Genomic DNA, 14,863 nt, shown 5'->3' with positions numbered 1-14,863 from the left:
TTATGGGAATATGGTTTACAAACTATATAAAAAGTAGGGTCATGTTTTTTATTCAAACTGCATATGATACAAGTATAATACGTTTTATTCAAAGAGGACATGACTCAATTGTTTTGCAATTCACCGCAAATTTAGTTTGTTTTTTTTTTGCCTTTTTACAGTTGGACGCCACGCTTCCCTCTTAAATTGGGTTTAACGGAACAGGCGGATTACTTTACTACCTTCCATGATCAGGCTCAATCAAACCGAGCCTGCAACATTTTCATTTATAAAATGTTGCGAGACCTATAGTTTTTAACTTGTTTCTATTTTATCACCGCAGTATCGTTGTTTGTGCCGCATTGCGGACGTAAAAGTATCCCTGTAACTTCAGACAGAGCTGTAATACTTCTATCTCTTCAGATTGTTTGGCACGGCAATAATGTTGTATTATTGTACTGTTTATATTTTGTGCTTGTCAATGAACACTTATGCTAGGCTGGCTGCAATGCACCTGCTATAACAACTTCGGGTATTGCTAAACCGACCTTTGGATAGATGTGCCTACTTTCAATTTTGTCTGTTAGCAGTTTCTGTTTAGATATGCTCATTGTGGTCTCGTTTAGGGTAAAGATAAAGTAATATAAAGTAATTTACAAAATGCTGTTGAAAAGCAAAAATTCTAAAAAGTACGATTATCAATATAAAGACACTTTAAATACACTTGACTTAGGTTTTTGCAAATGTATTTTTACCAACTTACCTGCTGCTCGTTTTTACGCATTGATGGAGGTAATATTGAGAACAGATGGGTGCGTTACGTTTAGTCAAGCTGTTCTTTGCATAAAAAATAACAGATATTATGACTGCAATCAGTGTCATATTATTATCAATGAGATTAACTACATTAAGAACAAAACGTAAAGCTCTCGACAAAATATTTCATAGAACATCTTTGAATAATATGGGTCAGCAGTGTTCACAAAGAAAACAGATACCTTAGAAAAAATACAATATGAAGCTGCTCGAATGTCTCCCCAACACCTCCAGTTTTCGTTTAGAGATTACTGATGGCAATACGTGAGATATTAGTGTTTATTACATACTCCTTTCTATTCCCCGTTAAGTTACACTGGTACCGGAAACGTCAATTTTTTTCCATACACTGACGCCTGAATTTCATATCGGGTGCGTGACGTAATTCAGTGTGTGTTGTTGCACTTTTTTTTTCTATTTAGTTCAGTATTGTCAATCCTATCCAGGCTATTGAACATACTTATGACATTTACATAATATCTATACGTGTAGATGCGTATGTAATAAAAAGGTTATTATCTTTGAATCGGGAAATATGTACTCGTTCTTCAGCGGAAGAATATTGCGCTCCTTAAGTCGCGCACTATTTCCGCTGAAGAACTCGTGCATATTTCCCGATACAAAGCTAATAACCTATAAACATTATACTATCATATCTTCATTGCTAATATACTGACATGATCTTCACGGGTAATTCCGCGCAAAGTAACTGATGCAAACACATAAACTTACTCGAAAGTACTCACGATTTAGCTAATTAATGAATGCTATTGATATTTATCCTGAAAAGATCAAGACACTTGAGAAGCCGAATCTTTGAGAAAAAACTGAATACTTTCTTCAAGCACCGAAAGTTCTAAGTGTGTTCTTTACATGTTAATGATAGTACATTACATTCAGTCAAAATGTTTATATAAGCCTAACTTAGCATTCTTAAAGAATGTAGCTGTATAACTGTGGAAGTTCATAAACTTTCAGCACCGATTTTATTTTGTCATTAACAACTTTCCTCAAACGAGAATCAAACAAGGCCTCGATTGTCAACCATTTTGGTTTGCTTCTTTTGAAATTCCCAACACTTTTGCTAGAAAGGCAATATAATGACTTAAATGTTGCAGTTATGTTCAAAAAACGTGTGAGTTTGTACATTTCAATCACAGTATAGTTCAATAAGTCATCATAAACAAGTACATAGACTGGTTTTCTAAATCGTGAAAGCCAGTAAATTGCCATATGTTTCCAAGTTTCCGACTCTACTCTGACGAATTTGTCCCATCCTGAAAAAAGAAAATTCATATAAGTACAACAGGTAAATTGTCTTCTTTTGAATGCAGCTGAAAGTGGAGAATAATTTGCGCTAAATGAAAGAAATTAATATATTTGCACCTGTATAACGTAAAAAAAATAATCATAAACTACATATTTTATAGAAATATCTTAGCAATACACATTGTTGAAATGTTTTGATTGTATGTACTATTCGACTGAGTTCACAAAAACACATACATACAGACACTTAGTATTTACTTTTGCAACATCGATCATATTCATCTTGCAACTCACTTGGTGTAAGTACTGAAGGTTTCAGGAAGTACAACCATCAATTCTATAGAAAAGAAATGTACACGTTGTCTCAGAAACAACTCCATACCTAACAAGGATGGATTATCTTGAAAATCTCTTTAAATTGATTATCCATCTTACAGCCAATTTAAAATTGAGACGTACTGAACATGCATTACTTACGCGAAGTTTTAAAATCGCTTTTAGGAGCTATGCCAACACCAGGGTTCCCACTGTAGCTTGTTGACTGCTGCCTATTAAATTCCGCCAACAAAGCTTGATATGGGTTTCTCAGTATCAAAACAGCCTTTGTGTAATTCAATGTAGAAACACCAATCTCTCGGCATTTTACATGACTGGTGGCTTTATCACTAGGAATGTGAGTTTTCACGATGTATATATTTCCTCTAGCTGGACACAATTCTGAACCTTTAAAGTTCCAGTCAGTGTATATACTGCCGGTAAATGTACCTAAAATAAATTGAATTAAAATGCACGTCCAGTTTTAACCGGGATTGAAAAAAAAAAATCTTACCCACATTTCCATCAATGATTCCGTCCGTCAAAAAATACTTGAATGTCACAATATTTTGTCAGTGTGTTCATTTGTGTCTCACTCAGTGTTATATCTTTTACAGTACAAACGATTTTTTTTTGCAACGAATGGTGATATATGTAGAAGATAAAAACCAAGGTAATCGTTTTGTTTTCGGTTCGTTTGTCCATCCGCATGTCTGTCAGAAAAGATAAGTCATGTAATGAAAGAACCTCTAAATAAAAATATCAAATATTGCAATTTCATTCGACACTTCTTTGAGTGTAATCTGTGTTTCATCCTTGGGTTATGGCAAAACATTTATTTAAATCTTATACCAGGGACAGATTCAAAATCGAAATCTGGAAAACATTCAATAATATGTTTTAACATGAGTAACCTGATTCGACCAGCACAGAAGAATGTTTTATACGGTGAAATTTGATACAAACAACTTACTTCAACAGATTTGAATTGGAACGTTTTCAATGAAAACTTCAAACACTGCTTTTTTAATTATTTTACTTTGAAGAGGAAACAAACCACATTATTAACATAAATCTTACGCAAAACATACCTAAGCAAATAACTGGCAACGAATTCAATAATGAAGTATGTTTTTCAATGTTGTTATATAGTTTGAGATAACAAAAATGACAATATCGCGACTGGACGTTTTATTGACATACATAGAAATATATAGTTTTTAATTCTAACGTTGAAAACCGGTTTTACTTTCATTTGGTTAATATTACACTGATTGCATCTCATGAGGAGGCAATATATACGTTGTTGTATAACAGATGTTACAAATTGAATATTGAAAATAGCGTTTGTAAAACTGAGAGAACAAGAACCAAAACTTAATTTTATTTACCCACCTGTTATTGCCTCTATCAATTCCCTTGTCCACGTGTTTCCTGAACCTGGATAACTAGCTAAGGCTACAAGTGGTCTTTGAGTGCTCAAATACTTTGCCGATGGACAGCTAAAATTTTGCACAAATTCCTCTATAAATGATATATTGAATAAAACCGTTTTATGCATAATTCCGGTGAGAAAACATTTGTTCATCATATTTTTCAGCAATTTATCTGTCACATTTTCATATAAATTTTGTTGTATCAGAGTCACACATTCGTTTATATTGCTTTCTTTGCCTTTATTTTGCATCCTTGGATACCAATTAGCAATACAGGAATAAGTTAAACATTTCAGCCATTTGTCATTTTCGTAATTGTATTTAATAGTGGTTCCTTTGAATGAAGAGGTACTCCTGAGGTAAATATGTATCACGGTATCAGCAATAAAACCAACAGCTATAACTATCAGAACTAGACACACAGACTGTTTTCGCAACATGTTTTACTTCAGTCAGATTAATAACTAAAGTATTTGTGTTTACTGATACGATAACTACACTTGTATCACCCTTAATAGATATCTCTTTTTATAAACATTCCGCATAAATGTTTACATGCTAGTTTCGATACATTACACATATCTCATCTATCAATTAAACGACACGCGTATTTATTGGCTGTTTTATTACAACCCAAAATGCGCTATTGTAAATGTAAGATAATGTTTTCCTCTCTATGTACATTATTTTTAATATTCTAAGGTTAATATAAGGATTGACTGCTTACTCAAATTCCAAGAACGTAGTCGACTAACATCAAAAGATGTACTTACACGAAAACACAAATTATGTTAGAAAATATACTAGAAAACGCGAAGGAAATAATATTTTAAGGAAACGCAATTGCGCAAAATCATCAATGGAGCGTTTGAACTGCCTACGGCGTGCACCAGACATATTCTTAACCTCTACCATGTTCCAAAGTCATGGAGTATTATAAATACAAATCATCAGATCCAGGTGAATCCCATACACACTAATTATAACAAAAGGTATGATATGTAAATCACTAAAAGACATGTTTCTATATAATTAGAAGAATCAGCTAAAGAGCTATATATGCAAGTACTAAATCTAATTGCAGAATGGATGGTTACACTAACAAGTGCCAGACGGAATAGAACAGAAAGCAAATATCCAAGAGTTCAGACCCATAAAGATATGTGTGGTCTTGAAACCTGTATCGTTAGGTACAGTAAGAAGTAAGCGTATCCTCCGAAGTGTGTAAAGTTGGCTAAACAAACGAGATATGATATAAAAAAAAACTGCATGACGTTCAGTACACGACATACAACATACGGCATTCGAAACAAATTTGAATGTCATGCAACAAACGACATACGATATAAGAGATAACATACATTTGAATGTCGTTAAGTACGCGAAATACGACATACAACATTTGAAAAAAGTTGAATGTCGTACAACAAACGAGATATGACATAAGACATTAAAAAAATGAATGTCATTCAATATGCGACATGCAATATACAACATTCAAAAAACAGTTTAATGTCGTGCATAAAAAGCAAAAGACATAGACATTCGAACTTTTACAAACAAAACTTGAATAACATTCACTACGCGACACACGACATTCAAAAAATATCTTGAATGTCGTGCAACAAACGATATACGATATAAGACATTAAACTTGTGTCATTCAATATGTGACATACGATATGCGACATTCGAAAAACAGTTGAATGTCGTGCAAAACGACATACGACATATGGTATTTGAACTTTTAAAAATAAAAGGGCTTGGTTCACTAATGTATGAAAATGGCACCGAATTTTGCCATATTATACATTACTTATTCTACATTGATACATATGCTGTTCGTAACAAGTAAACACAATGCTTCATATATAAGTGATAAACTTTGAAAAATAATGTGTTGTTGTGTTTATATATTACTCCAAACATGCCCCACTTTCCAAAAAATTGTGAATTTTCCATGAAATTTGAGACTTTATTTATGGTTTTCGCCTTGGCGGCATCCTTTACCAGTCTTAATATTTTAACCACTACTTCGTACATTAAAAACCAACAAAAAGTGCAAAAATCATCGCTGGTGAGCAATGCCGCCATATTCAAAAACGAAAAAAACGTCCGTCTCAGAGACACATTTTTATCCGAAATTACACAAGCCTCGATTTCGGTAAAATGACGTTGAAGTTGACGTCACTTAATTAGATATTTGTTTTCATTAATTTGTTTTTCAAGCAACAGGCATTAGAGCTAGTGTTAAAATCAATAATATCGGACGAAGATTTTGAAGTTTTAGTGAATTATCACAAACCTAATGAGTGAATTAGCGAATTGTTTCCCTTTGAAATCAACACGCTATTATCGGTGGATACATGTCTGAAACTGGGTCAGAGAATACATGCTGTTATTGCTCTGAATATACGCGGATATTTAAAGTGCATGCCGGAGTTAATAATTGTTATGGTAAGTGTTAATTTTCATTATAAATTTATTCGTAATTGGAGGCAAAACAAAATGGACAGACCGCTTCGTTTGTTGACTTATCGAAGATACAACTTTGCAGCGAAAAATAGCAGTGTTCACTGTCTGCTGTCAAATACTTTTAATATCTTTCTTGTGTAGATCTATCTGTAAGTTTTCATAATGGCAGAATATACTTGTAGCCAAGACAGTCGGGCATCTACTATGTTAAGTAGGCCTACATTATGTATGAAACTTTCTATCTAGAAATTGTAAAGAGGTAAATGAACTGATGAACAGGAATGGGCTATATATCCCAGAAAATATCCACCCCCACTGTGGAAGCAGTTTTTCGGAGAAAATTACCCCCCTCCCCCTCCTGGAGACATTTTACCCCCCTCTGCCCCTTCCACACCCAAGTTACCTGAAAATACCCCCCTCCCCTTCCTCCCAATAGGATCCATCCAAATACTCCCCCTCCCCTCCTCTTGGGTTATTTCAGAAAATATCCCCCCTCCCCCTTCCACACCCGGTTACTTCAAATACCCCCCTCCCCTTCCTCCCAATAGGATCCTTCCAAATACCCTCCCCCCCACCCCCTCCCCTCCTCTCAGGTTGTACCAAAAAAAAACTGCTTCCACAGGGAGGGGGTGGATATTTTCTGGAATAGCCCAATATTACAAGATATTGTACATTGTTTAAACTGCTGTCACAGAACAATTTAATAATTACATGTTCATTATGCACAGTGGAATCTATGAAAATTGAAAATTATAGTACAATAACACAGGAAAAGTGATGTTTTAAATTGTCACTTTTTGTTGTAATTATAGCAACTAAAATAGACCTCCTGAAAATTTCTTAAAAATTCTACATGCAAGTTACAATAAAAACTACTTTTTTCATTCTCACTACTGCCATTACTGGTAGACAGCATGCTGGTAGGCTACTAAATAAATGAGATTTTTTTTTTTTCAGGATAACCTCCAGCAGTAAGAAATATAAAGGCTCACTGCAGTTTTGAGTGCTCAACAAGTATTGACCCCATACTGTGCTCAGCAAGTAGGGCCCTTGTATTTCTGTGAATCCTCATGCAGGTATAAGATTTAGAAGCTAGTGTTAACATTCATATCAGTGTCAGTATCCTCAAATGCACTTTTTCAATATCAATTTTAACTATGAAATTCCATATATCACTAAATTAAATTCCATAGTCTTCAAACAAATCCTGACTCTATGAATTAAAGCTTCAGGCCTACAGTGCACATTTTACATTTGGATTATAGTGACACCTTTGCAGAAATTTTGTCAAGTAAAATAATCTAAAGGAAGTTATGTTTTGTTAAGACATGATATTACTAATTTCTATGGGTTTTTTTTTCACTGAACTTTCTGTAAATCCCTGAAATTGGGTTGAAAATACTGCATTGCTTTATAATACAAATGCTGTATCATAAGCACTGTGAATTGGAATTCAATTAAATTTTGATAAATACAAGTTAATGTTAAGCAATATCTATAAGAAATGATGAACTGTTTGGTCACTGTTGATTCACTCCATTTTTTATGTGAATTTAATACATTTCTTATAAACTCTTCTTGTTTTTATATGAAAAGTACAGTACTGCTGTTGGAAGAGGAGCAAACAGTGTGGTATCTATGGTCCACCATCACTTCAAGCATTATGGCTATGGAGAAAAGAATGTTTCATTACATATGGACAATTATAGTGGACAAAATAAGAAAAGTGTTGTAATAAGGTAAGAATTCCCAATAAATAAAGAAATATTTATTAAGCACACAGAATTTGATGTTGAAATATTTAATTTTACAGTGTGTTCATACATTTCAGTTTGGAAAGTCACTAGTTTCCAGTTTATATATATAATGTGCATAATTTTATCTAAATGAAAAATAATATATCCATTGATAAACATTGAATTACAATTTGAATATTGCATACTTACACAACATACTGTATTAAGACTTAGGTGTGTATGTAAGAAAATAAACTGTGTAGCTGGCATGTATTTGTTTTAATAAAGTGATGCTATGTTATATTCTAAGGACTCACTATTGCTACTTAGAAGTTCTTGTTTAAGAATTCATTGTTTAAATATACCCATTATTTTAGCTATGGAATGTGGCTTGTTATGATGGGTCTACATGATGACTTGGAGTACAACCTGATTGAGGCCCGGCATACAGAATTCAGTCCTGAACATTTAGGTATATTTGGCTTGAGCCTCTTTAATCAATTGTGTTTTTATTAATATGCAGAGATCATGTCTGTAAAGAGGCCACTTACATTAAAATACCACAGTTTCTGTTTATGTTTGTGTTGTTAAAGAGTGTCTAGCTCACTGCAAGCAAGTTAATCAGAAATAACATAATTCTAATAAAGTAACTGTTTTTTTCTTAACCAGGTTAAAGAACTATTTGTTAAAAATGAGATCAAAATCATGGCCCTTACTTGATGTAGAATATGTGCAATGGTTGAAATTTTTCATGAAAAGAAGTTATTACTGTAATAGAATTCTAAAATGTTATTTAATGTAATTATGTGTGGGATGTCTTTTGGAATGCGTTGTTCAGCTTAGATGAAAAGGTTATGTGTTCTTTGTCTTAAATATTTGATACATTTATCATTACAGAATGTCTTCTGCATGACCTGTTATAGATAGTATTCTTGAAGGACTATAACTTCAACACAGAGACGGAGATTAATACTTTTAGGCAGGGGGTTGTCATGACAGGCAAATTCACCAACCGTATTACCATTCCTGAGTTGGATGCCAGTCGACAGTGGTACCTGTATATTGAAATAGCGCCCCTTTGCAGCAACAGCAATGTATGCTCAAAACCAGCAGTGTCAAAGTCATTAAAATTGATAATTCAAGTCATTTTAAACGAAAAATGAATGGAAAAAAGTATTTAACATTTAAACTAATACAGAGAAAGAGCTCTGAAATTTTGATTAATTTGAAAGTGTTTTTGATTTTTTACAGATGTACTAGACCCAAATTCCATATATTTGAAAAAGAACAAATGATACATATAGTTTATGTAAACATTGAATTAACAACTTTATGGTGTCAACAGTACTATGCATTTGTTAAATATTGACTCACTATATACATGTAAGGCTGAACACAGTATAAATGTGAAATTCCTCTAAAACACTGGAACATTTTTCAACAATAATTGTAACATATATGGTAGTAATGTACATTTTTTTCATTACGACAGTTGGATTATATAGATCTACGAATATTTTCTGCTGTATTCAAACTGCATGTAATCATTTCTGTCGGCAGTATCATGTTTATTTTCCCTTTTCATGAACAATTAATTTAACCTGTCTTGAAAGCACAATATATGTATAATTTGTAAAACATACATTGGATTATTGTGGAAACAGTTTAGTTTTTGTATGCCTAATTATATATTATTGCCGTTAGTATCATCTAACTCTTTTAATATGATCAAGACATTTAATAAGGCAGTTTTCTTAAACTATTACTGTGTGTTAAATGAGATTATGAAGTATTAAGTTTACGGAATTAACTGCGTAACCATGGAAACATTTTTCTGTTGTTCATATTATGTCTTGAAAAAAACATTGTTTGAAGAACACTTTTCAGTGGTGCATTTTTTTAAAATTTTTTTACATGTAATGGTAAATGCTGAAAGTGTTCTACAATAACTTAGCAAAAACGTCATTGTTGTCTCATTGAAGCATATACTGCAACTCCATTGTAACCATAGCAACAGAAATATATTGTATTATTTATGAATAATGATCTTCACAAACAAATTACATATTTTATTTTTCTTAAAGAATGACCTAAATTGGTTTTATTCCATAAAAAACAGACATAGCAAATATTCTCATTTTTATCTCTGTTTCCATGGCAACCATATATTTTTTGCCTCAAATTATAGGCGTTGCTTAGGGTTGTATCTTAGCATATCTGAATGTTAATTATACGTTCTGATGTAATTGTTATAAGAGATTTTCGTGTTTCCATAAAGAAAATCAATCGGTTGCCATGGCAACAGCACAATTTCAAATGAATTAAAATATGAGATTTTGCATTCTGAGTTGTTGATCATTCATTATAATAATATTTCAACAACATTTGATGTTGTGCCATTTTCACCTATAAGTGAACCAAGCCCTTTGAATGTCGCTCAGGAGGCGACATACGACTTTCGAAAATTAATTTGAATGTCTTGCAGCAAACGACATTGGACAAATCTGTTCACTTGTTTTAAATGAACTTCAGCGCGCAGTTGTCGTAGCGTTACATGCAGACAGTTGATTGTACCGCGTATATATAAGGTATAAGATTAAGAAGAAACTAAAATAAAATAACAATATAAGTTAGTATGTATTTCAGTTTTGTGAAAGCAAGACTTGATAGAACAAAATATGTTTCTTTTCTCCAATTCTAAAGAATATTTATCTTCAGGCGAAGTCTTCCTCTTGGACTATATCCCGCAAAGCATCATGTGCAGACGATATATAAGCAATGATCAGGATCAACAGATATGAACTTAACAGATTGAACTTAATGATTTTATTTGTCTTAATGAGTCTTAAGTTGTATATTTATTTAGGTGTGCAAACACGTTCATTTAAAACGGCTGTAATCTCTTTCATTCACATCACTGATCATTACTGTCCTGTATATTTTTAAACACGCCAATCCTCCATGAAGCCATCAACAGTTTCTTGCATTTACACAGATTATGTTACAAAAAGCATTGATAGTCAGTAAGAAAAGATTATATCTCAAAAGCTGCTACTAAAGTGTAACTTACCTCGTTTCTGAGCTAGCAGTATGGGCAAAGATTCCTCCCACCCACCCCCCACCCCCACAAAAAAAATATATTCCGTACATCAATACATCTAGGCCTTTATTCTCTTTTCAATGACTTTATTTTCAAGTTGTTTTTTTTTTTTTTTTTTTCCCCAAACTCCGTAATTACTTACAAATTGACGTCACAACAACTTTCCAAAAAGGCGGCGCCCGTAAACTAGGGATCAACTAAAAATTAAGATGGCCGAGTTTAAACATGGATCAACGGAAATGTATCATAGCCTGTCTTCGACAGTGTGTCCAGTCACATGATCGCGCTACGTCATTTTGTTCCCGTTACAAGCTTGGAAGTGAAAGTGGAAAGGTAAACAAAAAATATAAATCGGAGCGTAAGGTTTTCATTCAATATATTGTGTAAATATTATTCACATGATTCGAACCCCATTTGAAATTGTTATCCCCGGTATTACGATTTCCCCACCAAAACGTTCTCGTTTTAACACTATTCCTGTTCAACCACTTTCGACTCTGCACTCTGAGGTCTTCTCACTTCAAGTTAATTGCGAAAGTTTGCAAAAAGGCACTTGCTTGTGAAAAATTCATATCATAGGTCATTGCTATAAACTATTGATTACTTTAACACCATAATTAACTCGGAATTTCACTTGTAGTCGCATAATGAACAGAAAATGCCATTTTATGGAATGTTCCCACAACAAGTCCATCGCAGACCATGTTCTTACGGAAAGCAATTTTGAAATACAATGCAGGTATAAAGATAAAATCTGTAAAACTATGATGCGGCTTCAAAAAGTCTTTTCGACTTCTATAATTTGCAGGGGTTTTTTTTACGGATGTTATATAGATCTAGGTCTTAAATAATGTAGAATGATGTAGCTTAAAGGGCGTGTTTTATTTTTTTTCTTAACATGCAATCTATGTTAAATGTAAGAACTTAATATATCAGGATACAAATCATATATAATAGTAGAATTGATGTGTAAGCCATTTATCTTTTTAATTATCTATTTTTTTCCTATTTGCTAAATAATGTGTATATTTATGTAATGCAGTGATCGTAAGTTCGATCTTGTCGACCTTTGAGAGAGGGCAAGCGGGCTTCAGAAAATAAAAGTGACCTCTATAAAACGTGAACGAAATTCATTTAAGAGAAGAGTGCCATGGGAATGAATTAGATACGACAGTGGTGCACGCAGAAATTATCAAAATATTCTACCTATTCTGAGGATTAGTCTTGACATAAAATGATAGTTAGGTGAAAGAGGATATGCTTATCTAGATGTATTTTACTTCTTGTGTGAAATCTTGATTTTGTGAAGAAGCAAGTATATCGTTTCTTTCTTACAATTTTCATTTTCAAATAAAACATGTGTCACATGTATAATACAAATAAAGTTGATAAAACAAGAGGGTCATCACAGGTGATCCTGGATCGCTCACCTGAGAAAGTACGCTATTTAATGTGACTTCTGACTTAGCTTGGTAAAGATTAAAGCAAATATTTGACCTCTACACCGACTAGTAATGTTTTTATAATATTTGACTGTGAGCTACTTTTGACCGTCCATGACCAATAATTTTAGCTTCATCCAGATATCATGTAGACGTTGCTTCTGATTAAATTAAATGAAAATTATTGAAACAAAAATTCAAGCTGATGACAAGGTAAGTTTCAATATATTATTTGACCTCGTGACCCAGTTTTTGAGCCAACATGACCGATTTTTCAACTTGAAAAAGATATTATCTAGATGCCACTTCTTACCAAGTTTGTTGAAGATCGGAGCAAAATTGTAGCCGTTAGACTCTATAGAGTGATGGCGAGCTATTGTTGCAGAAGGATAAACGACAGAAAAAAAAGATGACCACAAAAGCTCACCTTGTAATCATAGATAAAACAAAAATCGCATCGTTCACTGCAGAGAACTGATCGAAAGACATAAACAAATTTGACTAGCACTTTGCAATAACATGTAATTATTGTAAATGATAAAACATTACAAGCAAAAGGTGAAAGTAAGAAAAATAGTGAGATTCTATCACGTGTTAAAAACTAATGGAGCATTAGAGATCCTTACATAGTTATGATTGGATTTATAAAAGCATATCACCCCATGAAGCTGGTTGCGTTTCTCTATTAAAATATTCTGTCAAAAAAAATGGTGAGTGAGTACCGTATCTGAGTGATCAGAAATAAACCACGGTCTCAATAGGTTCGAACGAGTTACAAGTTTGGCTTATAGCAACGTCGGAACACTTTAAAATCTAAAGACTTAAAAATTTTAAATACATCTATGTCGCTACGTAATTATCAATCGGAAATATCATCAACTTTAATTTGACAAAATTTCATAACAGTCCGTTGAAAATCGTTAGGTGGTGCATATTACGTTCAGTGTATCAAAGTTGTCGCCAATCGGCTCTATTTGTAACTCGATCGTACCTAGTGAGTCTGCCTTATGAAAATAATAATGTGCTAGTAACGTAAAATAATTAATTTTAGGCACAAAAATGCTATACAGTATGAAATTAAATATAAACCTTAAAAGGTTCAAATTTTCGAAAATGATTCAAGTAGTTTCGAAACACTTAAAGGTACTCCGCTAAGGTGTTTAACACTAGAGGACTAGAAGAACAGTTTGCGGTATTTTAGCTCACCTGTCACGAAGTGACAAGGTGAGCTATTGTGACCGCTTGATGTCCGTCGTGCGTAGTGCGTCGTCCGTCGTGCGTCCTCAGTCGTCAGTCGTCCGTCGTGCGTCAACAATTTCTAAAAAATTCTTCTTCTTGAAAACCACTGGGCAGAATTATACCAAACTTCGCAGGAAGGACCCTTGGTTGGTCCCCGTTCAAAATTGTCCAAAGAATTGAATTCCATGCAGAACTCTGGTTGTCATGGCAACCAAAAGGAAAAAAATGAAAATATTCTTGTCCAAAACCGCAGGGCCTAGGGCTTTGATATTTGGTGTGTAGCATCATCTAGTGGTACTCTACCAAAATTGTTCAAATGATCCCCATAGGGTCAAATGTGGCTCCGCCCCGGGGGTCACATGGTTTATATAGACTTATATAGGGAAACTTTGAAAATCTTCTTGTACAAAACCACATGGCCTAGGGCTTTGATATTTGGTATGTAGCATCATCTAGAGGTCCTCTAACAAATTTATTCAAATTGTCCCCCTAGGGTCAAATATGGCCCCGCCCCGGGGGTCCCAAGTTTTACATAGACTTATATAGGGAAAAAAGTTTAAAACTCTTAAAGTTTAAAAGAGGCCCAGCCCTGGGGTCACTTAGTTATTATGTGAGTTATATAGGAAAAATACTTGAAAAATCATCTGATCCTATTTCCAAAACTCTTTAATAATAATTACCTGATGACCCAAAGTAATATGATGTCACTTGACTGTGACCTTGACCTACTGACCTACATTCTTGTTTTTTAAGATACAGCCTTGAACTTTTGATGACATACACAGTTTTGCACACAAATCGTAAAACTGAATTTCATGAATATGACTTACTGACTTTCTTAATATTTTAGCATCAGTTTGACATTTGAAACATGTAGCCCATATTACTCAGATGAGCGATCCAGGATCATCATGACCCTCTTGTTACGTCTTAGAAAGATTTGTTTCACTATAGGGGCTTCGTTTTGTCAGAATGATCATAGTAGTGTAAAATCGCCGCATAATAATGAAACGTTTAAAGGAAAACATCGCATAAGTCTTTCTTGTGTGCCGTCCT

The 14,863-nt window shown here is 33.6% G+C and overlaps 1 protein-coding gene across 5 annotated transcripts in view; it reads right to left on the bottom strand.

Annotated features, from left to right (window-relative positions):
- Positions 1-788: 788 nt before the first annotated feature.
- The window catches only part of LOC128559085 (WSC domain-containing protein 2-like), a 28,007-nt gene continuing 13,932 nt past the window's right edge, over positions 789-14,863 (bottom strand). The window contains exons 1-4 of one of the 5 annotated variants that reach the window (XM_053550115.1): positions 3,775-4,867; positions 2,542-2,829; positions 2,306-2,401; positions 789-2,072 (exon numbers count right to left, since the gene is read on the bottom strand). In XM_053550115.1, the coding sequence (XP_053406090.1) occupies positions 2,355-2,401; positions 2,542-2,829; positions 3,775-4,255 (816 nt within the window). In that variant the 5' untranslated portion in view covers positions 4,256-4,867 and the 3' untranslated portion in view covers positions 789-2,072; positions 2,306-2,354. Of the gene's footprint in view, positions 2,073-2,305; positions 2,402-2,541; positions 2,830-3,774; positions 4,868-14,863 lie in introns of those variants that run through there. The other 4 variants (XM_053550116.1, XM_053550114.1, XM_053550117.1 and 1 more) reach the window with 4 other exon arrangements.

Source organism: Mercenaria mercenaria, chromosome 8, assembly GCF_021730395.1.
Source record: "Mercenaria mercenaria strain notata chromosome 8, MADL_Memer_1, whole genome shotgun sequence".
NCBI lineage: Eukaryota > Metazoa > Mollusca > Bivalvia > Venerida > Veneridae > Mercenaria > Mercenaria mercenaria.
Note: the sequence above shows the minus strand (reverse complement) of the source record. Positions and strands in the feature narration are given on the sequence as shown.